The sequence below is a fragment of the Desmodus rotundus genome, chromosome 7, assembly GCF_022682495.2.
Source record: "Desmodus rotundus isolate HL8 chromosome 7, HLdesRot8A.1, whole genome shotgun sequence".
NCBI lineage: Eukaryota > Metazoa > Chordata > Mammalia > Chiroptera > Phyllostomidae > Desmodus > Desmodus rotundus.
This window is the reverse complement of record NC_071393.1, coordinates 68,605,168-68,632,261: the sequence shown is the minus strand read 5'-3', so window position 1 is coordinate 68,632,261 and position 27,094 is coordinate 68,605,168. Positions and strand designations below refer to the sequence as shown.

General features: G+C 40.6%; 1 protein-coding gene across 3 annotated transcripts in view; it reads right to left on the bottom strand.

The window, feature by feature from the left end:
- Positions 1–27,094, bottom strand: part of FMN1 (formin 1) — a 403,953-nt gene that overhangs the window by 12,999 nt on the left and 363,860 nt on the right. For all 3 annotated transcript variants that reach the window (XM_053928167.1, XM_045201498.2, XM_024567895.4), the window contains 2 exons: positions 26,973–27,024; positions 21,991–22,140 (listed from right to left, as the gene is read on the bottom strand). In XM_053928167.1, coding sequence (XP_053784142.1) covers positions 21,991–22,140; positions 26,973–27,024 — 202 coding nt within the window. The remainder of the gene's footprint in view (positions 1–21,990; positions 22,141–26,972; positions 27,025–27,094) is intronic.

Below are 27,094 nucleotides of genomic sequence, written 5' to 3'. Positions count from 1 at the left end.
CACAGACAACAGCACAGTGGTTAATAGAGGAGAGGGCAAGGGGCGGGGGTAGTAAAGGGCAAAGGGGCTAAGTATGGTGACGGAAGAAGATATGACTTCAGGTGGTGAGCACACAATATAACATACAGATGATATATCACAGAACTGCACACTTGAAATGTATGTACTCTTATGATCTCAATGTCACATCAATAAATTTAAAAAATCAAACACAGATATCAGAAACATGACACTGGGAGTGAAGAATTCTGTGTAGGAATACAGTGACGAGTCATGCAACATGATGGTCAAGTGCTCCGGGGTCAGAGCCCAGCTACGGGGTTGATTCTGGGCGCCAGCACTTCCTAACGTTTCACCCTGGGCAAGTGACCTCTCTGTGCACCTTGATTTCCTAAAAGAGGGGATAACGACTGTGCCTGCTACATACAGTCATTGAAAGGATGGAAACAGTACAGCTCCAGGCACAGGACAATCACTCAATGCACGGTGCCTTCACTTGTACTGGGCATGTAATGTGCTACACTGGGCATCTTTAAATGGTACCCACAACACAGTACTGTTCGCAGATGCCTGCATGTCTGTGCAAAGACACATATAAATATCTACCTACATTTACATGCAGACTGGAAAGGTACTCATTAGTTTCATGATAGAGGTTATTACTAGAAAGATAGAAGAAGAGAATAGCTTTAAGAGGTAGTATGTAGAATAATACAATTAAATTTTTATCTATAATGACTCATTTTTTTATATGAAAAACACTTAAAGAATACTTGATAAAATATGAAGAGATAATTCCAGGTGGTATGAATATGGGCATTATGTTATTCTTTGTATGTTTCCTTATTTTAAAATTTTCTTGAAAACCATTTTTAAAATACTAAAAATTAAAAAATCCACCAACTCACAGACTCTTTAAAAAGTGAACATGCTGATGAAAACCAAGGACCTACACCCAAGATTACCCAGCAGAGCTATCACTTAGAATCTAAGGAGAGAAAAGAGCTTCCCAGACAAGAAAAAACTGAAGGAGCTCATCATCTCCAAACCAGTATTACAAGAAATATTAACGGGACTACTCTAATAGGATGAAAAAATCAAAAATATAAATAAGAAAATATTGTGAAGAAAAAATCCTTACTGAGACAAACATCATAAAGCAGTGGATCAACCAAAACCAAAGCTAGTCCATAGGTTAAAAGGCAAAAGTAGGAAGATTGTGTGTAATTACAACAGTAAATTAAAGGATACACACAAACACACAAAAGAAGTAAAATATAATGACAAAAAACAATTGGGGAAGGGGTGAGTGAAAATAGTGGTGATTTTAAAATATATTCAAAGTTAGGTAACCATCAGCTTAAAATAGACATGGCCTGATATTTATGAAGGACATGTAATTATAAATCAAAAAGCTATGAGAAATCTGTAAGAAATAAAGAAAAGAAATCCAAATGCAACATGATAGAAAGCCATTAACATGCAAGAGGGGAGAGCAAGAGAATAGGAACAGAGGAGAACTACAAAAACTTTCAGAAAATAATCAATAAAATGGCAATAAGTACATACCTATCAATAATTACTTTAAATGTAAACAAATTAAATGTTCCAATCAAAAGATGAATGGGTAAAGAAGAGGTGGTACACTTATATACAATGGAATAAAAGTATTACTTGGCAAAAAAGGAGAATGAAGTCTCACCATTTGAGACAACATGGATGGATGTAGAGGGTATTATGCTAAATGAAAAGTCAGACAGAGAAACACAAACACCATGTAATTTCACTTATATGCGGACTCTAAAAAATAAAATAAATGAACAAACAAAACAGAGGCGAACACACAGATATAGAGAATAAACTGCTGGGGTCCAGATAGGAGCGGAGCTGTGGGGCTGGGTGAGAAGGCAAAGGGAGCAAAAGGTACAAAATGGCAGTTACGGGAACAGTCGCGGGCTTGAAAAGTGCAGTTTAGGGAACAGTCAATAATATCGCAGTGACAGGTGGGTGCAAGACTTATCAGGGGGATCACTTCCTAAACTATATAAGTGACTATTCACTATGCTGTACACCTGAAACTAATATAATATTGGATGTCAACTGTAATAGAAACGCTTTTTTAAGAACATGTTTTTCAGGGCCTCAAATAAAAATCTCTGTTTAACATTAATCACATACTTGCTTAACACTGAAGAAGTGGCTGAGTGCCTTAGCTCTTTACTTAGCTAGTTTTACACAATTTACTTAAAACGTACGCCTAGTAATCTAATCTGCCAGTCCACACACGCAAGTTACTTATAATGAATTCAACATGCTGACTTGTGCATCGGAAGAGAAATAAAAATGAGATGAAGATAAGCAATGACTTACGCAACCCAAGTAGAGCTACATCTGTGAAGCCACCCTGAGAACAGGCATTTCCCAACACCCACACAGGTCTGAGCGTCTGCGCCGCAGCGCCTGCTAAAGTTTTCTGTGTGCAGCGATAACCGGGACTACGCCCCCCAAGAGAAAAGAATGCCCTGAAAGGACCAAACCCAGGTCGGACTCCACTGAAGACTGGCTGTGAAGGGATCTGTAAACCAAGATGACGGTGCTGTAAGTGAGCCCTCAGCTTGTAGCACCTACTCTTCCTGGCTGCTCTCCAGCAAGATTTGTTTTCAAAGAGAACACCTATTAGTGGCTCTTTAATCCCCATTCCAATGGAGTTGTTTGGAATTACTATATGCTTTGGACCCCCTAACTTTTAGGGATCTTTTTCTGGTTATGTTTTGCTTTAGTAGTTCCTTTTCACCTGTGAATTCTGGTCTCTTCTTTCAGAGTTGGTCTTCTCCCATCCTCCTGCTTAGCATTGTCTCTCCGTCCTGACACCCTCCAGCAGCCCTGCAACACTCTTCACGTTCCCTGGATATCAGGGGTGATGCAGTGGTTGGCAATGTAGAGGCAGGGGCTTGGAGCCAACGGAAGGTCCCGCCCCCACTGCGGACTTTTCCCTACTGGTCAGTGACTGTTGTGCAGACTACAGGCCATCACACAAACCCCAGACTCTCCAGGACAGTTCTGACCTCAGGGACCCTGTTCTGCTCTTCTCCTAATGTTCTCATTCAGTTATTGGTTTTATTTCTTATTGATTTTAAAGACAGAGAAAGGAAAGGAGGGAGGAAGGGAGAGGAAGAGGGAGGGAGGGAGGGGGAGAGAGAGAGAGAGAGAGAGAGAGCAAAAGAAACATCACTTTGTTGTTCTAGTTACTTATGCATTCATTGGTTGTTTCTTGTATGTGTCCTGCCTGGGGATTGAACCTGCAACGTTGGCATAACCAGATGACTCTCTAACCAGCTAAACTAGCCAGCCAGGGCCTCACCCAATTATTGTGTCTCTCTTTCACAGGGCACTCTTGAAAATTGCACAGGATTGGGCCAAGGCAAAGCTTGCTGGAAAGTAGCTTCAGCATCTGCTAGACTTGATTCTAATTCTAACTCTGCCAGTTATTAGAAGACTTGGAGGGAATCAACTTTTGTAAATTTTAGTTTCCTTTTCTATGAAATGGAGGTACAGTTGTGAGGATTATATGAATTAATATATGTAAAACATCTCGTATACTTAGTACGCCTGATATAAAGGATAACCATTATGGAATCTTCTATTACAGAAGTGCAGAAACTGCTTACGCATGCACAGCAACAGTTTCTGACTACAAACTAAACAGGTGGAACTATTGGCTAAGTATTATCTTGCATAATATTATTTAGACGTACCTTGAAAGCAAACCAAGTCTGCTTATTGCTGTTCCCTGAGACTTAACAAACCAAAGAATTCACTTCAGTTCTTCTGATTCTAAAATTCCCACCTAGAAGCTAAACTTTGGTGCAGATATGAGGAAAATTTCTCAAACAAATAAGATAAATTATTTAAATTTCAAAACAAAGTTTGCATCTATTTCCTTATATTTTTTATAAGCTTCAGTGAGGTAATTATTATAAATAAAATTTAAATTTCAAAAATTATTGAACTTGGAAGTATGTATTTTCATATTAACCTTGTTTTTCTGATAACCAAAATAACATTTGTTTCTTTAAAAAATTTATGTTTATACACTTAAAAATCATATCTTTTAATTCATACCATATATCTAAAAATATAAAGAAGCAAGACTCATTGGTCATTTAAATAATTTTCCATTAATGCGGTTAAGACATAGTGACACCAGGTAATGAAAATGATTGTGTACTGATTTCTCAGTTAGACGACAAAGCACATGAGGGCAGAGACGGTAGCTGCCATTTTTACTGCCTCATCCCTAGCTCTTGATGCAGTAGTTGGAGTGCATATATACGTGTATGCCATAAATGAATGGAGACCTATAGAAAAAACTGAAAAACATCCTTTACTTTCCTAAAATACCATTCACTTGAATTTCTTAAAAAAGCTGAGCCCACGAGGCTGCACAGGCCTGCAGCCTGTGTGGTTGCATGGGGCCCTGGGTGTCACGCTCTGCTGTCACTCTCGTGAAATGCTTTCAACAAGAGGTGCCACAAAGTGTGCACGTGGTCCTGCCTCAACCTTTCTAGGACATTTCCAGTCATTTTTATTAATAAAGTGGAACATTTTTTAACTTCTTCCTGGGGCACACATATGACATGAAGACAGGTATATTTGACGCCTCCCTCCAAGGTCCCTTTATCTTACTAAGCTGGGACCATTTCTAGGTCCCTGCCATGTACCCTAGATGACAGCTCCTCAAAAGCAGGGGATATGACTTCAACGTCTTGCTTCCTTTAGCACCTTGTATAGAATCTGGCATATAGCAGGTGATCACTGAATACTGAGTAAATGAATGAATAAATGGTTACAAGTGATTAACCTCTAAACTGTAAACATTCAGGCATCGAGAATGATTATGGGGAAAACATGCAAGTCTATTAAGATCTGTTAAACTATAAAGTTCCTTAATGTCACCTGAGTAACATCGCCCATGCTCAAGATTGATCCCTCAAAATTCAAAGCAGCACTTTCTCACTAGATTCTCTGTATGTCCTTCACATGAGCATCCACACCATGTTTGGAGGGCAAGGCTGTTTTTCAGCTTCTTTTGGATCACATCTATGATAAGAAGCAACTGCTCCAACATCCTGACAACCTAGCTATGTGATGAACACTGGAATGGCAGAACACGTAGGTAGGTCTTAAAAACTGCTTCCACCTGACAAGAAATTGATGGTCGGTTGGTCTATCTCTTGAAAATGGTCTTCAAATACTGTGGGCAAAGTGTCACAAGCCTGCTGAAGAAACTAGAGTAGCTACTGTTGTTGGCTGTGCCCAATTTGCTCAGAATCGGTGTTCTGGTAATTACGCGGGCAAAGACTGCACACTGGAGGTCTGCTGTGTGGTCGACCTCAGAGGGTTTACGTAAATTTATATTCAGTGGCTAACATTTGTAGATGCAAATGTTAAGTAAGAATTCTAAGTTCTGACCTCTCTTAGAAAACTGGAAGGCACGGCAACATGGAGCGGCATTTCTGTGCAGCGACCTGGCGGTTCCTGGCACTTGCTGGCACTCCCTATTGTACTTGCAGCCCTGAGGCTGCCAGGCGATGCCATCAGTCAGCTTGTGGCACAGCTGGGTTTCCTATACCCTGCACACTTTGCCCCATTTTGCTGCCTGCCTGGACTCTCTAAGCTTAGAAATGTTGGCTGGAGGGCCACTGTGAAGCTCCCCAGTGCACAGGTGAGAGCCCAGACCACTGAAATAGTCTTCTAAATGACCTGCTTCCCCCCAACCCACCCTTCTGCTGATGCGCATGGTCTCAATCAATAATGCTTAACTCTAAAGCGTCACTTCTCTTCTTGAAAACTTTCAATGAGTCCCATCAACTGTGGCTGGCACTAACAAAGGTTTTCTCTGAAGGGTCAGATAGTAAATATTTTAGGCTCTGCAGGTTATACGGTCTCTGCCACTAGTCAACCCTGCTGTGGTGGTGTTAGAGGACTCACAAAAATACACCTATGAACAGCAATGCAATGCTGTGTTCTAACAAACTCTATTCACAGAAACTTGTAGTGAGACGGATTTGGCCACAGGCTGCAGTGCACTGGCCTTTGAACTATAGTGTATGATTTAAATTCCTTATGCTGACAATCAAAGCTCACACATTTTCTAAACTTAGTTTACTTGTCTATTTTACCTTTACAGACCCAAATCTGGCCTTATATTATCCTTAGGCAAATCACTTAAACACTTGGAGTCTCAATTTCTTCATCTGCTAAAAGGGGGAATGACGCTGTACCTGAAAAACGCTATCATGGTGAAAATTAAAAAAAATAACAAAGCTTACTTACCAAGTGTCCTTTCCCATGCAAACTGCTCACCATTCTTTGGGCAAGGCTTTTCTCACCTCTGTGTCTCATTCTTACTGTTCCCTCAATGACTTTCTTACTCCTTTCCACGTGCTCAAATTCTTCCCATTCTTCTATTCCCAGCTTAAGTGCTAAGGTCATGAAAGCTTCCTTCATCTCTCTGAGCCAGAAGTAATTGCTCTTTTTTCAAGTGAAAGGGCACTTTGTGCCTCTTTTAAGGCACTTAGCACTTTTCATCTAAGGACTGTATAGGTGTCTTACTTCCTTTACGCCACTGGAACCACTGGAGGGTAGTGATCACGCCCTATGCATATCTGGTCTCCTCCCTGTTCTATAGTTGGCACTGTGCCAGGCACAAACCAGCTATTAGCAAATATCTAAGTAACTAATGAATGACTTGCATTGATGTTTTTTCCTCCCTACCTTAAACAAGTATAAATGATTAGTAAATATCTAGAGTGGTAGAACAATTATTGCATTTGCATTGCATTTACCCTTGGGGGAGAAATAGTAAAAACATTAACAAATCTAGTTCCAGTTATTGATTAGCTGATTGAGTCCAAAATAAGGAAAAAGGAAGGGTGCTTTCCCAAAAGCACCTTAGGCTGCCCAAATGTGCTAATATTTATACATGCTAACTTATATGTTCCAGGATGCCTAAAAGTATCCACATTACTTTGCCCACAAGGAGCCTAAGACTCAGAGAGGTTATACATCTCAAATCTGAAATGTGCCCCTTTCACTCAGGAGGTGAGAACTGCTCTGCACGAGGTCAGAGAACTCACTGATTAGACAATTGCTAGCTAAATAAATATGCTCAATCTCCCCCTTGCTTTACTGTTTATGAACTTATTTTGGTTCTGGCCTATAATATTGATTCTCCTTTTGTTTCTGATCTGAATATTAGCTCTAGAGCACCACACATAGTTGTTCACGATTACTCATAGCCAGATACTAAACTTGATTTCAAACGTTATATGGCACCTCCTTCAAAAGTAGATATATAGGAAAAAACATACAAATGAGTGAGAAAGAAAATAACTGTTCTCAATTCACAAATGCTTCATCAAAATTGACTTCTGGAAACCCTGCCTTTTCAGCTTCTTTGTAATGCATATGATCCCCAAGGAGTTACTGAGGGCCCCAGTAAAATTCAATTGCTGCCAAAGTCTACTGAGGAAAGACGTAGCATGAGATAAGACTGTCTTCTCATGTTCCTACTTAGCCCGTACTCTGTGGAAGTGATTTGTAATCTTGGCTTCATAGGATAAGCACCTGGGGAGGGAGTTTTGCTTCCACTTAGAATGTGGAATCTGCAAGAGACATTGTTCCCATCCTAACAATGAAAAGAGCTGGATAATGTATGACGTCATACTTTTTCTTTAACGAGAGTGGCAGCTAAGGGAACTGCACCCTGAAGAGTGACAGGCCTTTCCACTTAGAGGCTTAGGCACCCCAGGACTAAACTTCATCTGGGAGGACATCACACTGGACATGCTGTGGGATTTCTATGGGCTAGATTTATATGCCTGCAGCTAAATCAAACCAATTGAGAACACAGCTGTATAAGACTGAAGAAGTACAATGTCTTTATTATGACATTCAGTATTTCATTGATTCATGGTGCAAAGGGCAGAATATACTGAAATCAGCATAAAGTTTATGTAAGAAAAGTGCTGTCATTTTTGACCATAGGAAATGAACCAGACCAACCAACCAAGAGATAAGTGAGATATTGAGCAGGTGAGGTAGGTAGAGTGTTTAGGCTGTTTTACACTCCTTGTCACTATTGGAAAAAACAGTATTTTAGAGCAATGTTTTCAAACTGTCTTACAAGGAGCCTTAACGTTCAACAAAGATGATTCAGAAAGAGAGGAGAAGAGTTATGGGACCCTCTAGATCCCACGACCCCTGCAAGTCCTGCTTCAACCAGAGAAGCTTTATTTTACCTGTTTTATATATTGGGGCTTCATACACGTTTTCATCTGGACAAAACAAACAAACAAACACCTCTGCTTTTTAAAAAAATAAAAAGTTGGAAAATCCTTACACATGAAATTCAACAGAACCTACTGAAACTCCTAGGGGGAAAGAAAATAAAAAGAAACAACTTTCGTCTCCAGGAGAATGAAAGCCAGTAGAAGTCTTTTTCCTAAAGAATTATCCAGAGGTATCTTGGAAATGGACAACTAATTAAGAAGAACAGGCTTTTTGAAAGGACCATTATTCTGACAGCCAGAGCCACCAGATTCCAGCTTTTGGGCTCTAGTAAAATATCAAATGTTTAAAAATCAGAAACATGGCCAGTCCCACCACACTTCTCTGTTTGTTACCTTCCAGATGTGTCCTGATTCTGATGGATCAACAGTCCCTGTCAGATACTCACACACAGGGAGAGAGTCAGACGAGCTGGAACATGGGAAGAATAAGTACCCACTGGGGCATCCGCTTACTTCCTGTTCATGAACACAAATATTACCTCATGTTTCATGATGATTCACTTTCTTTATGGTCTTGCTTGGAATTTTGCGTGATCTTCCTGATTTGGGCCCTACTCTACTTTGCAATTTCTATTTGCTCCCTTTGCTTTTAATAACCCTGGAATAAAACTGAAATGGATTCATCTGATTATACCCTAAGATTCTTCCCAATTTAATTCTCTGACTGCAATTAACTTTTTTTTTTTTTGTCATCTGCTCTTTCCCATTCCGAATAGCTTTCTGAATTGTAACAAGACTGTCAGCCTATTAACTTCTGAATAACTCTAAAGTATGAGGCCACATCATATTTTTAAATACAAATGTCACAGAGGCAATTAATTGGTGGCTGGACTTAACTCATCTCAAATCATGGCTCAGGGTAGAGGTCTATCCTCTAACCAGTAGGGTTTATTTAGTGTTTAAAATGAGTAAATGTTATGGAAAAGACAAAACTATGAAGACAATAAAAAGATCAATGGTTGTGGAGCACCAATGAACAGACAGAGCACAGAGATGTTTAGGGCAGTGAAAATACTCTGGATGGCATTATAATGATGGAGACAAGTCATTATACATTTGTCCGACCACCAAGAGTGAACCCTAAGGTAAACTATGTACTATGGGTGATTATGATGCATCAATACAGGTTCATCCTTGTTTTTTTTTTTTTTTCCCAAAGGTATCATTCTGATGAGTAACATTGATAAAGGGGAAGGCTATGCATGTGTGGAGACAGAACATATATGGGAAGTCTTTGCACTTCCCTCTCAAGTTATATACCTAAAACTGCTCTAAAAAAAGTATTGAAAATAAAAGGAAAAGGGCCCTCACAAACTACTACTCTGTTTTAGACACCTATTGGTGATCTTTATTAGAAATTCTCTTAAGAGATAATGACCAATTCATTTCAGGAAGTAGAAAAATCTACAATATTACCAAGGCATACTTGTTAATAAATCACTCACTTTTGTAATGTAGACAATAGGACCAAGGAAGTGAGTTTAGAAGTTTTTGCCTATAATGCTACTAGCTTCAAAGACGAAACTCAATCATTGAGTCTTGTGTGATCTGAAAACACCAATCACTGCATGCCCCAGGCCATGGATACATCTTCACTGAAGACACTGAAGGTCAATGACTTTGGAAACACTGGTGGATAAAGGCGAAGGAAAGGGAGGCACTGCAGGGAATACACTTCAAGAAATGCATGGTGGTAAAAACATGAAATCCAACCAGCTGTAATGTGAATCTCTTTAAAGAAGACTTAGTCTCACCCATCACTGAAGAGAGGAGGCCAAAGTAGTCTAGAACAGGAAAAGGCAGGCCCTGTGCGCCAGCATGTGCAGCCGTGGGCCTCCAGGTCAGTGCGCCCCACGGAGTCCTACAAGGTTCCCTAAACAGCATTGTAACGAGGGGCGAAGGTCCAAATCACTGTTACCACTGGGCAAATCCTAAAATTCAAAGACCTGTTAGCCTGAATGTCTTTAACAAGCACAGGAAATCTTCATTCTGGTGACTATTTTGAAACACATGGAGACACATGATCAACAGAGAACGTGCCTCTGCTAATGACCCAGTAAATTCCATCTTTTGCCCTTTGAATTGTGGATAAGGTTTTGGTGGGATGGAACAGGCACTGGCACCTACAGGGCATCACACCTGTAAAATAAATAACTTGCCAGTCTGACTACCCAATGTGAGTTGTCTTTACCAGTAAATCACAGTTAGAGAGAACTTCTTATAACAGCAAATGATGGTATTTTTATGGTCTCCTTTTAGAAGGAAAACTCAGAGAAGAGGTACAAGAAGCTGTAAAGATGAAATGCCAACTGGCTATTTACTCCTTTGCCACGAACTCCTTGCAGCCTTGAAGTAGGTAGCATCAGGCCAAGGAACACGGGTATCATACAAAGAGACTTTGGAAAGATGTCGAAGTGGCTTACTCAACTAAGAAAGCTCATTACCACATGATTTATGCCACTTTAGATGGAGAAGATTGAGGGCAGTATATATTTTTCCCCATCAATAGTATTTTTTATATTTCACCATTTAGTCTGAATTTTAAACAGATTCTTTGACTGGGGCTCATATCCATCACCTTGTTCAACTTTAGCACTTGTCTCATTCCCAGTAGCCTTTCCAGAACTTCTACCTTCACTGTGAAGCTCTGTAAGTTTTCCCAATTCAAACTTGGGCTTCTTCAGGATTTCTACTTTTCTAACAAAAATATCACAGAGCAGATAATATAGATTGGGAAGCCTTTTCTAGTCTTTTCCAGGGCTATTTGGAATCAGCTTATTGACCACTTCTTTCAGGTAATTTGCACCTCTAGAGTCATAATTTCTATCACCTTCCGGGTTTCGCAGAGCAGTTGATGCTGAGCATAGGAGGTCTTCTGAATCTGATTGCTGCGTTTTTTAGTAAAACCATCACAGACTAGAGGAAGCAAATGATCACCAGTAGTCTTGACATCAACATGAGCTTCAGTCACGGTCTGCCCTTTTTTGACCATGGACTGCATTTTGTCGTGGGTAAGATCCATGCCATGGAAACTAGGCAGCTTTTGCCCTGAACATCCTCAGGAACTGGCCTGAATTTTCTAAATGCAACTTCATCATTCTGCAGATCAGCTAGCCCAACTCCGAAAACATGACCCTGAGACCATCATATGTGATTTTGGTTCCTTGAGTTCTCGTGACCAGTGTTTTTGCAATACTTCTTATATTGAACATAGCCGGTGCTTTCATATCACACTAACCTTCCTTAGAAAATGGATCAAACACTTTCTCCTTGGCTCCCCTTTCTGCCATATTTTATAAGGCCCTTGTTCTTGCTGACTGCCATGGTGCTGCCCACAGAGCCAAAAGGGTTGGCGAGACCTTGATCTTTGCCTCACAAGGCTTACCTGAAGCATAGATGGCATAACATTACAGGGGTCATTTTTAATGTTGTACTTTTAGAAGGACTTAGCTACATCAGGCCATGCTTCTGGTCATAGCCTGGTAACCCGAACATTAGACAGAAGGCTCTGGTGCTCTCTGGGGTCTTTTGATAATCCTCAACTCTCCTTCAGGTCCTGTCCTCAGGTCACTGAGTCAGGCTGTTTCCTATAGCCAGGGGGAAGGGGCTAATGCTCAGCTTTGATTCTCAGTTACTAAGTGCAGCCATGGAGACCTGCCAGGGGGTGTGGGAACCTCCCTTACTCCTGTCTTCCTGGGCAAAAAATTCCCTCACTAGGAATTTCTTAATTCTTGATATAACTGTTACCCATGGATAATAGTTATAAAAGTGAATGAAATAAGCCAGTCTTCACTCTCAGTAAAAAACAAACACCACAAAAACCAAACTCATGAATTCCGCAATGTAAAGAGAAATTTCTTCCTCATTGCAGCAGCTGATGAAAACATTGTTGACTAGTTTACGTTTCCAAAGGGCAAGATAATAAAACTCAAATAAGAGCCAGAGACAATATGAAATAATGAGTAACCCATAATCATTTATCCCAGACAGACCTACAGGACTACATACTTGAACAGACAACATGCTCTTCTATGCTCATTCTCTCTTCAGAGTCTGACCCTTGACCCTGACGAACCCTCCACCCCAATAACACCCCCAGGTCAGCTTCACTTGCAAGTCTTAGATTAAAAGACATAGGTTCTTACATGTCAGAATCTAGTCTCTAAAAGTTATTCCGTGATAAATCAGCCCATCATTTCTACTTCCTAAATTTGATAATTTTCCCTACCTCATTCTTAAGATATTTTTCTATTTACAGTGACCGAAGTCTTCTTACAGAACCAATTTTACCAGCTACACAATCAGCCATTTGGTGGTTTTAGCGGGCTATCATTTGTAGCACCCAAACACATTTTGACTGCAAATGATTAACTGCAGAACAAAAGCTGCTTCCTTTTGCAGAGCTTCTCCCCTCAGGCCACAGGGGAAGGGATAAGGGGAGGGGGGTGGTCCGTGGACTTGTCCTGGAATGCACGATCAGTTAAAGCCAATCACTCCGCACTTGGTAGACGAAACACCCGGAGCCGCCCAGCGATTTAGGTGCGGAGTGAAAGGTAACAGCATTGCATTTCCTTGTTCAGGGAGAGGTAGATGTCTGGGAGACAGATTGGAAACTGAAGTCAGCCCTGTGTCATAAACCTGCAAATTTAATTGCAATGCACACCAGTCTTCGGAAGGCCTTTCCAATCCTGATACTGAAGACGTGCATGTGCTTGTAGATGCCACTCCCCACTCTGTGATTTTGAAACCTGTACCACCTACCGAGTCTCACCAAAAACTAGAACTGATCACAGGCTGTTTGCACAGTGACTAAAAAGGGTGCGGGAACAGGGGAGATTGTGTGGAGCAGGCAGCCTTTCTGGTGCCCCTTAAATTATACTTCCCAGGCAGACCCTAGTCCCTCTAGTCAATGCCCAAGGCAGGAGCTGTCAGGAGGCCCACAGATAAGCAGTTCAGAAATATTCTAGCTGAATGAAGTAGACTCACTTTGGGTTTCCACTGCTGTCTGCCAAGCTAGGGAAACAGAGTGCAGACAGATGCTCTCTGAGGTTCTTGTCTGAGCTCCAAAGAGGTCTGAGGCTTGGCACAGCCATGGGTCCCAAGGATCTTCACTTCCTTGTTTTTTTCTAGTTTTTTTTTTTTTAAGACAAATTGAAAGTAATAGAGTCAGGAACAGAGAAAGTGATTGTTTTATTCCATTGACTAATCTTTCATGTTCTGAACATGTCTATTCTCTTTAACAAAGCTCTTAAGATTTTAAATTCTTGGACAAAAGCAACCCATATGGGATGTATTGGGGGAATTCTACCACCAAAATCCAAATAAATAAGATCTCTCATCTATCAGCAGCAGACAGAAAATTCTGTAATCAGTTTCAACATGGCAAAAGAAAACAGTGATTGTTTATTTGTTCAACAAATATTAATTGAACACTTACTATGCATAAAAAAATATAAGGTGCTACAGAAAAACAAAGTACGAGACATTGCCCTTGTCCTCCAGGGCTCATGATTCATTTAAGGGAGGAACTGTCTATAACTGAAAGGATGAAACAGCAATCGCTGGTGCTGAAATTCAAGAGACAGCAACACCCCCGATTTGGGGGGAAGACAGCTCACAGCAGCTGGCAAAGACTCCGTGAAGGAGGCCGTGTGCGGTCACTAGATCACATTCTTCCAGAACAGGGTCTCAGAGCTTGTACAGCCGTTAAGACATAATAGGTACTTTAAAAGTATGTGTTTAGATCAAGCTGATTAAGTGCTGCAAATTTATGTCATGGGAATGCAAAATGCAAATGCACAAGAGACTGATGTGGACGGAGCACTCAGAGAGGGGAAAAAGGAGACACGGCAGTGAGGCTGGCCCCAGAAATCATACTATGAGCAAGAGTCTTCCAAAATGTGTGTTGAGCCTTCCAAGTCCAGGCCTTTGCCATTGATCTCCAAGAATGTCCTTACCCCTTTCTTGTCTGAGTAGCTGAATTCATCACTTCTGTTAATGTGAGCTCATTTTCTATTTAAAATCACAGTAAATCAGGGTAGGGAGAGACCTTCAAGATCACCTAAGTCTAGCAGTTTCTAAACTTGGCTGAGAATGTAGCAAGATCCCCTGGGGAGATGTCCTTCTTCCTCCCACCTCCAAAGCTTACCTGATAGATAGATACATTTAAGTAAGGGATCCATGAAGCCAAGACTTTTATTGAGGTAAACAAACATAAAATGCTTTCTTATACTGCCTTCTCTGGGAGGAACTTTCTAAAACTACAGAGCCCTCTATTCTACCCCCTGGGATTATGATTTAGATTTGCTTATATTTCTACAAGGCTCTCCAGGTGATCTGGAAGATTTGCCAGATTTGCTAGCTGCTGATCTCCAACATTCCCCAGTGGCTTCTGAATCCCCTCTATAGGCTTTCTGCCTAGGCTGGCCCTGTTTATGATGAAACGCTCTCCTAAGACCCTCTCTGGCCTCCACGTTTCTTTGGGATCATTTCCTCTTCCAAACACTTATGCCACCCAGGATCTTCAATGCTCACTTGAAATCCTTTTGTTCTATGTTGTGAAGTCCTTTCCACATCAATAAACAATTATTCGGCTCTGTGCTGAAGAATGCACCATAGAAAACAGAACAAGGAATGGGTTTATACTGAGCAGTTGAAAAAATAAAATTGTTAAAATAATACACTGGAATGAATTGCTAAAGGATGGTAAGAAAAATATGCTGTCAGAAACCAGGAAAGAAACGGTAGTTCTACTTAGAGGCAACTCAGGAAATTTCTAGAAATGCTGGTTTTGGAGGTAGTTCTGGAAGGATGACTGTATTTTGACCAAGAGGAAATATCCAGGGATAGTGTAATGTAAAGAAAGTATCCAATGAGAATTCATGGCAAGAATGTGCAGGTGTGAGAAACAGTGAGTTGTCATGGTGGGTACATGTGGGGCGAGGGTATAGAAAATGAAACTGGAAAGTGAACTAAGGGCAAGTTTCCACTCTAATTTGGGAGAGACTAGGGAACACCTGAGAGTGCTCAGGCTTGAGTGTCAAATAAGACCCAGGTCCTTTTCCCAATATTGTTGTTTACTAGGGAAACTATGACATTGGTAATTTGCTTACTCTCCCCTGTGCTTACCTATGAAATAGCACACACCTTCTTTTCAGGGCTACCCTTTCAAGGACCCAACAAGTTCATGACTATAAGTACCAACCTTACACATATATGGCTAACTCTCTTCCCTTTGTCTCATCACTAATAGAAAACACCAGAACATGTTGAAGAAATAGATGTGATCTAACTTTGGCTGTAGAAAGTCAACTGGATACAAAAGGATATTGAAATGGAAATAGAAAAAATATAGGCAGACAGAACCGTTAGGAGGATATTTCAATAATCCAGATGAGAGGTGAGGTCCTGGATGAGGGCAAAGACACTGTGAAACCGGGTAAAGAACAGCCATCGAGGAGGCAAAACTGAGAAGTCAGCAACTGGTGGAAAGTGAATCTTATAGCATCAAAGATGATTCAGATTTCTAGCCTGTCTTTAGCTACTAGGAAGAGAGCAATGCAACTGAAAATTAGGGAACCTAAGAAGAGTAGAACTCAGTTGATATAGAATAAATTCTAGCTGGGACATATTGAATTGCAGGTGAAAGCTGGGCACCTTGCAGGAAGGTTTAGTGTGCTATAGGAGATTTGGGTCTAAGAATTAGAACTAAGAGGTTGGCTCTGGGTAGGAAGACTTGGGGGACCTTGGCAAAGAGGTGATAGGTGAAGCTCTGAAAACAGTTGGGTCTAGCTAGGGAGAGAGTGTCCAGCAGAAAAGAGGAACACTGAGATCTGAACCTTGGGGGAATAGAAGGAAAGGAGGAGGAACTAATGAAGGGGGTAAAGGAGAGGTCACCTTCACATAAACATACCCAGAATGCTCTCAGAGCAATAAGGCATTTCAAGATGGAAGAAACTATCATCAGTGTCAAAAGCTAGTCATGGTTAAGTAGTTAGCGCCATTTGATTTCACAATTAAGAAAGGTGGCAAAGTCTGCTGATGGTCTCAACATCCTTTTCTCCTGCTGCCTTTAGTACTAGAATCCTTGAGTCTTTCACTGGGCACATGGCTCCCAGATAAGCCTACATTTCCTGGTCTCCTTGTGTACAGCCACGAGACTAAGTTTTGCTCAATGAAATGTGTGCACTTTCTAGGCTACATGCTTAAAAGGAAAGGGTGTGTCCTCTCCTTCCTACTGGCAGGAACTCAGCAACCCTGGTGCTGGGGGATATGATGTGAGCCATCTTCAACCTTGTGAATAAGGGCCACACCTTAATGATGGTTGTCACAGGACAGAAGGTACCGGAGACTCCGACATTCAAATAGTGTGTAAGCCAATTATCACGCAAAAGTAAAATAAATATTTCTTGTTTAAGCAAAAGTTATTTTAGTCTTTGTTATGGCAACTACAGCTTTATCCTTAATGATACAGGAAAGAGTGAGTATGTGCATAGGAAAAAGAAGTGAAGAAATTAACATAAACTCTTCTTTTAAGAAGCTGGAAGGGCTCGGGCCACACACATGTGGAAGACAACTGATCTACGTTTCTCTCTCGCATCAGTGTCTGTCTGTCTGTCTCTCTCCCCCCCCTTCCTCTTTCTCTAAAACCAATAAACATACCCTCAGATGAGGATTAAAAAGGAGGAAGAAAAGAAGCTAAAAGGGAACAATAGTTTCCAAAGGAAAGGGACTCAAAAGAGGTGTTTTAATTTTTTCTTTTTAAGTTGATGACTTCATAATTCTTACCATTTTAAAGTCTACTATCTCCTTTCCTGATTCACAGCATACTTTTAATTTTACAGATGTAGTTTTAAATTTATTGCTTAGGAAATAAGCAGGTTTTATTTTTCATGATTATGATAATTGTGTTCATAAGTTAGCTCTTTGGGACATATACTGTTTCTGGATTTGTACAGAACAGCCTTCAAAATGTGACTTAGCAAAATTCAAAGTTTTGTCTGTCACCTAGAGAATGATTTGTATGAGTAAAGGGATCCCTTAAAATATGAAGCTTCTTAGCAGTTAAGTGTACACAAACCATTTACCCACATAACAGAGGGCAAAGTTAACTTGTTAGAAGTTATTGTGATGATCATGTATGGATGTTGGCAGGAAAGCAGATTTCAAAAAATAAAAATTTTAGTTCATGGCACTACTTCCAGGAATAACTTTCTCATATGAAGAGAGGAATTCCTACATCATGTACACTACAATCAATGGCCCCTTTGTGGGCTGAGTGATGGGCTCTTGAAGTCCCCAGTTCCTGCTCCCAAAGCGACCTGAGCAACAGGGAGTTCTGAGAACAGCTTTGGGACAACCCCACACCGGCTCTGAACTATCTACTGTCAAGGATATGGCAGTTGCATAATTAACCATAATAGCTGCAAATAATATCCTGAAAACAAAAACCCTGTTGGTGTTTAGCTGAACAACAACAAAAAAATGGTGTAAATTATAGCTATGTGTATAATAAAATTTCTTATTTGCATTTCACATAAAATTTACCACACTCCTTATTGACTCATTACTTACCCATTATGGGTTTTTTTAAATGGCACTTTTAAAGTTTGCTTTGGCAAGGGGTGAATTATTTGCTAAGACTTTATTCCTGGAGTCACGAGTCCTCTGGGACTTCTTTACCTTTTGGCAAATTCATAGCTCATTTTGTGGGTGGTAGTGGTCTGTGGCTTGTATGTATGCATGTGTGGTCATATGTGGGAAATAGTCTTAGGATATCCTAAATGGTGGAATATTTCATAAGGAAGGGTCCAAATCCCAGGGCAATTAAACAGGAAAAAAAGAAAGCAAAAAATGAGTAAAGAACAGTAATAGCAACAAAAATTAGGTTACTCCCTTGCAATTATGCATGTGCTTGAATCATCTGCTGGTTTAATAGGTGGAAGAAATGTGTATTACCAAAAATTCATTGAATGTTTGCGTACCAAGGGGCACAAATACAAAAGTGCATGAAAATGTAACATTGAGTGAGGCAAAGCTGCTCCTGAGAATAAAAGTCTCAATGAACTTTAATGAGCCACAAAATGCAATGTTGGATGAAGATGAACAGAGGAAATTATTTTTTGCATGTACACTTTCCAAAAGAAAATGAGGTCTTTAAGACCGACATTGTATTTCAGGGGAAGAACCGGGGGTGTAAGGCAAGGTAGCTGTAGACATTTACCAGTTCCAAGAGGGCAATGAAAACTCTCCCTGCCTCAAATCTCCACCGGCTCCCTGACAGATATTGGCTTGAAATCTCTTCTAATGTAGTCTCTAAGGAGCTCAAGACTAAAGGCAAAAAGTGTTTCAGAAATAAAATACACAGTTTTTCAGAACATTAAAAAAGTAGTTTCTAGATTTAGAGATTTCAAGCTAGAAGAGATCATCATAAACGTTAAGTTCTTGCTTCCTCCCAATGCATACATTTCACAGATGTGATGTGTCATTGGGCTCCCCGGGTAATAATAATAAGTGACTGACTAAAGATCATGTAGCAAATTAATGGTATAAAAATGCTGGTTTCTAACTCTCTACCTAGAGGTCTGTTTCACACTGCTGAGCACTCACTGCCTGTACTCAGAAGGGGTGAGAAAAGAAGGGCCTGGTCCATTTCACTGGAGGATGAGTTCCAGCACGAGGGGTGGCATGAGGACTGGGTGGGTCACGGAAAGGTGATCTAGGGAGCGGGGCGTGCTGCATTTGTACCTGGACACAGAGATTTGCTATTTTGCCTAATATTGGCTTAAATGACAAGGAAAGTTTAATGACAGCAATATACCATCATACAGTACCTTGCTCTTCTACTGGATGTAGTTAATCTGCAGGTAAAACATATTACCAGTGAAACCCCGTGTCGTTTCTACGCAAACAGCACCGTACCCTGCCTGACACTAGCTCAGTGGTGGGGTTTATCATCCACTCACAAGGCACAAGAACACTGCGTGCTTTTATAGAGACATTTTTGTGTTCAGAGATTGTTCTAGGCTTCACGAGGGGCAGTTTGTTGAACAGTGATGTGAGCTGCACCAATCAATTTTGCATCAGGCTAATGTTTATTCGTGGAACCATACTAAGCAGAGCAACAAGCAAACAATCTGTACATCTAAAATGGACCTCAAGTGGCCTAAGGTAGTTTTCAATACTTCCATTTCATGTGGAAGTCAGTCCATCCCTTTGAAAATACTATCATCGATACTTAATTTTTTCCAATGTCTGTATTATTGGGCTTCAAATATGTCTAAAAATCAAGCGGGTAAAATTTCTTCTGATAAGATCCAAACTATTGTCTTCTTTTTCCTTATAATCATAAGCCATCAGGTTTTCATCTGAGTTTTATTTTTGAGGCTGACTTTGTGCTAGTCATGTTGCCGCCTCCTGAAATTCAGTGTTGTTGGGATTTATCAGATTTCTGGGAATAGTGTAAAACTAAAAAATGATAATGTCAAGCATAATTAATTGGGTGTCGAAACAAAGTAATCACATTGCTTCTCATTTTAATTACAATAGAAGAACTGAAGTTAATTTGCTTATTTTACCATAATAACACGTGGTTCCAACAGTTGAAAAGCTAAAACCCTTAGGAGACAGAGGACAATTATAAAAAATCCTTACTTCATAAGAAAATCCAGGCTATTAATCAATTTGTTTAACTGGCTGAGCAGTAATAAACATAATGTGCTAACATTTCTTAGCAAATAGATTTTTGTAAACAAGCTGCTTCCAAAAATATCTTATGAGCCGCCATTAACTTTCAGAGATGTTGTTGTTTTAGGCTGGAAATGCTGGTGATCCATCTCGCAAAGCAGCTGGAATGAAGAGACCCCTGAAATCGCTCAATGAGAAGAACTGAAAAGGTCCTGTGAAGTCATGACCCTTTAAAGGTGTTGGTTTACAGAGTGTGAAGTGGGCAATTCACCAGCTGCACCCAGGAAGCAACCCGCAAATGCCTGTGTCTAGGAATTGAGGACATGTCATTTTAAAGGAAGCCACCACCACTGTGGACCCCCAATTTATCTCGTATGACTTTGGTGGTAGGGAAAAAAATCTCTTTCATTTGAAATATATTTGAATAATTCAACAGAAGATGATTACAATGAAAAGCAATTAATTACCATCTCTGTTGGTTTTTTTTTGTTTTTTGGACCAGTTTTAGGGTTCCAACCTCAAGGACAAATTCACTAAGGACTATGCTCAAAATGTAAGGTGCAAAATCTTAAGCAAAGGCCATGCATTCAGAGCCCACTGCTTTGTTTCCAGGCCATCAGGTGTGGCGTGTGGCGAGGGAGAGGAGCTTGGTGCTACCACTGTCCTATGAAGCTCACAAAATAGAATGTATTTCACAGAAGTTGAAAGGGTGAAATAAGCAGTAGCAGGGCCAGAGCAAATGAGTTGGGTGTCAGGATTTTAAGGATTTTTTTCATGTTGTTATCAATGATCTGTTTTCTCAAAAATGTCACAACTATTTCTCTGTTTCAACTTCTCTATATAATGGATGTACTCACTATTCCCAAAGAGGTAATGGTAGAAAGATATGTTGATAAACATTTTTAAAGCTCTTTGACTTCCTTAGAAAGAAAGCAGACTTTTGAAAAGATTCCCTGAGAAAATATTTAGATAAATATTGGATAAAAATCTCTAAATTTTTGTCACTTTAAAAAAAGTTTTTTAAGGTGGAATATTATTAGTGTATTGGGTGTGTATATTCTGCACACAGCTTTCCTCTGATTACAGAGTACTGAACTAAGGCATTTTAGGTCTCAGTGTTGAGTGATATAGATGCTTTAATTAAATAAATCATTTTCCTTAATTTGTAGAATTTTTTTGACTCCTCCTACTCCAGTTGGAATGACACTCTTATGCATCTGTTCTGCAGGGTATTGATAAGACCTGTTTGAAGTTGATACCCTTTGTAGAGCAGTGGCAACCTGATCAAAATAGTGACCAAGTACAGATGCTTTTTTTCTTATAACCAGGGCCAAATCCAGTCTCTTTCTAAGAATGAACACACACACACTCTCCCTGTATTCAGAGCTGAGGTTTTTCTTCTACCCCCAACTAATAAAATCAGGAGGCTGCAATGAGGCTTGAGCGGCAGGCAGTTTGATGTCCTCAGCAGGATACGAGGAGTCAGAAGTGGCGCTGTAAATCCAGAGCGGGGCTTCAACACTGTGTTAAGTGTGGCCTGAGTCTCAGAGATTTCCCTTTGATGCAAGTTCAGTATATTAATGGGAAAAGCATTCACTTTTATTTGTACTGTCTGCGACAGCACGGCTGCCTCATTTAGCCTGGGCCAACATGAAAATGCACAGAGAAGCAATCTGTTGCAAATTAGCACAGCTCCCCTTTCATTTACTAGCTAGTAATTGGAAGGGGTTAAGAAAGTGTAACTTATCAGACCACGTGAGTGTATCTGCTTGTGTGGACAGCAAGCCTCCCCCGAATTTCCCTAAAATCCCTGAGGCAATAATCCTTCCTCACGTCCACTCGGCCTGAAAGACGACACCAACACGTGTGAAATGTGTCCACTTTGTTAGGTTGGAGAAGGCAGTTTCCTGGACTCCCAAAGGGGGTATTCATGACCCTGTTAGAACCTTACCTTTCTTTAGATATGTTTTTACTCTCCTGTTTCCAAATTGTCTTAAAGTCACTGCAGAACTCGTACCACACCATAAACACGTAGTTGGGAGTGATCTCCTTCTCCCCAGACTTTGGCTTCATCCCAAAATATCCCACTGTCGTTTCAAAACTGCAACAGGCAGGGGGGAAAACAGAGTGAGGTACAGGGTGAGAAGCTGTCAACACCAAAACTCATTAGGGTGAGGAGACGGGGTGCTGGGGGCAGTCTCCCAGTTGTCCATTCTCTGTCTCAGAGTTACTGTGGCTTATTCTAAACCCCAGAAACCTATTTGCTCCAATCCATTTTCCAAGAAATTCAACTTGATTGGGGATACTCCTGGACATAATGTATCCACATAAAAACCAGCATGCATAATTCCAGGGGGTGTGTAGGGTAAAACTTTTTGAGTTTGTTCTTTATCTCAAGTCTACATCATGTACCTGCACTTCATTTGAAGTTTAAAGATGACATGGAACACTGATGACATAATGATTCTGTAGCATTAGCAGTGGTCAGTTTGAAAGCCCATTGGGAATAATTAATCTGTGAGCGTTTCATGGAGAATCAAGACTGTTCTATCCTTATTCTGGCATCAGTTGACTTTGTAACCTGGGGTCAATCACACGGCATCCAACTCAATTTTCTCAAGGGTAAAATAAGAGACTGAGCCTCTATGATTTTAAGAAGGCTATGCTTTATGGCTTTATATGATATAAGAATATATGTGTGTGTGTGTTGAGGGCATTGCAAGATTTGGATGGAAAATCATTTTTGATCTCATTGGATGATCTCCAATCTGGTCCAAAGTTTTGCACAGCAGATTGCGAGATATCACTAGGAACCTGCTGATCTGCGCCATGGAGGCTCACTGCACACCAGACTACCTGGGCCTCCCAAGCAGCCCTTCTTGGAGGCACTAGCTTTGCGGCAATTTATAGCTCTGCACTCAATCTTTCCACCCACCCGCCCCCACCCACCCCAAGTCCCACAAGCTCATTTGCCATGAGCAAGAACACTTAAATAAATGGCTCCCTTTTCTAGGGTGTTGGAAACTAATCAAAGCAGGAATGGCTGGCCAGGTTTATTACTACTCAATGCTCTATCATCTGTTCAGACACAGCATTTTTTGTGGCCATCCTGAATACTGAGTTTCTAATGGAACTCTATTCAATGGCGATTGTAAAACCCTGAAGCCCCGTTACTATTATGGAGCATACTTTCATCTCATTCTCAGTTATTGGGCAATATGTATCTCATAAGATTTTATCACATTTCACAGATGAACTGTTAATTGATTCCATGGCTATGATTAGGCGAGATCCAAGCTAGAGCTGCAGCTCTGAGTCCCATAAATTCTTTGTGCTTCTGTAAATAATAAATCTGTTTTTAATGCAAATTAAAACTACTGGTCAGGGAATTTTGGTTCCCAGTTATTAAAAGACTGGAAGTGTATAAGTGGAGAAAGGAAATAACTGCAGTAATTTCCTAAGGGACTCTCTTCTAGTACCAAACATACATATTTTGGTGCAAAGCCAGCAATGAAAGAACGTAGCAATGTCCACTTTCATCCAGACAGGACTTCTATTTCTGTGGCAGACAAAACACTGATAAAACAATGTATACTCTATGGCATACAGTTTTATTTCCTTCAAAATGAAAGTCAAACTTCCTGTAGCACGGAAATACATAAGTGAAGAGTTATGCAACCTATAAGAACAGGCCATGATTTTCTCAGAGAGAAAGTCCTAGGGCTTTAGAATTGGAAGAGACTTACAGCTCAACTAGTCCAATGCTCTCATTTTACAGGTGAGAAAACAGAGATCTGGAAAGACTGGATGTCCCTATCTATTGGCACACTGGGCCTCTATCTTGGTCTCCTGATTCTCAGGAAGTGCTTTTTCCTCTCTACTTTTCTGTGGCCGAAGCTCACTGACAGGGGCATTCAAGAAATAAAAGCTATTTTTTTTCTGTTTCCACTTTAGACACAGTTGCCCCTGTATCATATATGATGTGCATTACTCACAGCAGAACACAGAGTTATTTTTTTCTCTTCCTTATGCTCACCTTCTACACAGAAACATACTAATTTGTGCATTAACAGAGAGGAGAAAGTCTCTCACTTTGAGTCTTCAGACACAAACGCTCCTCCTACTTTCCAGTAGGACATGAGGAGGAGAGCAGAAGCCCCTGTCACTGTGCCTCTTGGATCACCCGAACACCTCTGGCCTTATTTGGAGTCTGGACTGTGAGACTGAGATACTGCAAATACTGGTGCAGGTTCAGAGAATGGCAGCATTATTCGGTGGGTCACAGAGCTTGAGAAAAGCATGTCATCATCCTGCAGGTCTCACTCTGCCCAACTCTAAATTGAAGCTAACTGTGCGTCCTTACCGCCTCTCACTGTGGGGAGCTTCAGGGTCCTGCTTACTAACCCTCAAAGGGGGTGAAAATTAAAGGAGAGACAGAATTTCAGCATTTCCCCCACTGTGTGTTTTGGAAACTAAGAAGGCAAGCAAACCTCTTCACAAGAACTGAAGTAAACAGCATCCCAGAGAGTGGCCTGGCTTTGGCACTCTGCAATGGTGACAGAGAGGAAGCTGCTCTGAAGATGTATCTTATTTGATTTCCATGCTATTGTCTTGTTCGAGGAAAAGCTAAAAGCTAGTCTATCTAATAAAGTCTAGATATTACTGTCCTCCCCAAACAGAACCCTCTTCCTTTCAAATTCAATTCTCATTCACTCAACATCAGAGGACTGATGATTGAAAACCTTCTGAAGTTTGAGCATGAAAATTAATCAATATTTAACAGCCAGGAGAATTTTCTCCAATAGACAAAAGGGTGATCGTGCTTTTTGAAACACCTATTTGTCAGCGGATGACTCTAAATTAGCTTTCAACTTTTAAAAGTTGATGGATTTCTGATCATGGTATGTTTCACAAAACTTTTTTACATCACCCTAAATGATTTCCTGACTCCTTTTCTCCCTGGTACAATTCATCATCTGATTTGCATCTTTTCAATTCAGCTAAACATTTTAAAGTACAGACAATGATTATATCAAAGAGCCCGTGGCCAGCTGACTGGTTTTACTTTTGCAGTGCTGAGAGGCCAGAGCGGAGCACATGCACTCACTGTTTCACATGTGTGCCTTCAGAGACTACTTCGGAAAAGCAAATATTCCTTTGCCTCAGAGTAAATTGTTTCTCTTGAGAATAAAAGAGAAGAATTTCCTAAATCTCACACAAATACTGATTGCGACAGTGACCACCAACCTCCTTAAAGAGTGTAACCAAACAACTGTGGTTTCTACATTAAAGATGGGATCAGACATATTTCATGAATGACATGAAAGCAAGACTACCTTCACCACAAAGTCACGGAAAATGCTGACAACTGGAATTTATGACCCCCTCAGCATGGCTAATGTGCAGCAGCAGCTTCGGCCCCTCTAAGGTAGGCCCCCTTTTCCTTACCCAAGAATCTTGAAGAAGAATTAGAAATTTGACATCCACCCCATGCTGACAATTTCTATAACAGAGACATACTCCTTTTACACACCAAAGAAGGGAAGCTCACTACAGGGATAAGGCCAATAATGGGACACAAAAATCCAAAACCACAACCACAGGACTGTCTTGGTTTTCAAAGATTATCATGTGAAGATGATAATTACGATTCAAGAACATGTCTGCACTTAGAAAAATGCAGGTTTTCTCTAACCTTGCTTTTACCTGCATTTTAGTTTTATTTGGAAATTACAGTGCAAAGCAGGGCAAGATGTTGGTACCTGTCAAAGTGGAGCAGACGGCACTGTCCCCGGGCTTACGGAACTCTTGGGAGGAAAAGGGTGCATTTCTAGAGTTTGATCATTTGCATTTAATGGACTAACTCTTCACACACTTGTAAAGCTCATTTTTCCAAATATGCTGTTTCCTGTTCTTATCTCTTATTTAATTTCTACTACTTTTAGAACCATACCAGCAAAATTTATCTCAATTCTTTGTGTTGACAATGGGATTGCCTTGGAATATTCCCACCCCTCCTTCTAAGAAGGAGGGAGAGCCAAACTGACTAACTTGATCAATGAACAGAAAAGCCCCTATGAGGGCTCACAGCTGGTGACTATTGGCCTCTCCCACTCTGAGGTCTGTTCAGAGAGAGAAGAGCCAACAAGAGGTTTGAGGTAGGGGAGAGGTGGCTAGGAGACCTCTGAGGTTTCTCACGAATTCTGGGGGAGTTTTCCATACATACCCAGTCCCCTTCCCCTCATGACATGCTCTAGGATCTAAGGAAAGACATAATAAGTTTCTTAGAGGTTTGTAATAACTGGTTTGACCTAGCTGTAATACTAAGAAGGATCACATTGTTCCTAACTTCCACGAAGTGGTTCAGGAGCAGAGTGATGGAGGAGAGGCAAACAGACGAAAATAGTGTCATGACATGTGAGGCAGGTGAGTCACTTCTGGATGATCTCCTGCTTTTTTTTGTTTTTCTAATGTCTTGCTTCTTGAGGAAAACTATTCCCAAGTCCTGTTACAGTGCTTTCATTCCAGCTCTCCACAGGTTGTTATTGTTCTTGAAAGCAAAGTCTTAACAAATGGGTCCAAAAGAATGGCTAGTCAGACATCACGCTAAGTGAAGTAAGTCAGGCATAAAAGGGAAACAGTGTATGAGCCCATCCACCTGAGGTAACTAGAGTAGTCACAGTCACAGAGACAGAGAGTGGGGTGGTGGCTGCCAAGGGCTGGGGAAGGAAAATGGGGGAGCTAGGGTTTAATGGGTACTGAAGTGCCTTTGGAGAAAATGAAAAACTTCAGGAAATGGATGGTGGCTGTGGCTGCAGAGCAAGTGAAGTTACTTAATAACAATACTAAATAATAAACAATAATAATAATAACAGTAATAATAACAAAATGGCTAGGCAAAGAAAGAACTGGGGCCAAGTCGGAGCAGCTTACCTTTTCTGTGCATTTTCCAAGTGACTTTCTTCCATTTTATGCTCTTTTTTGGCTGTAATAGAGAAATAATTATAATTAAAACAGAATTTTCTTCCAGCATATTTTTTGCATAATATTCTAAC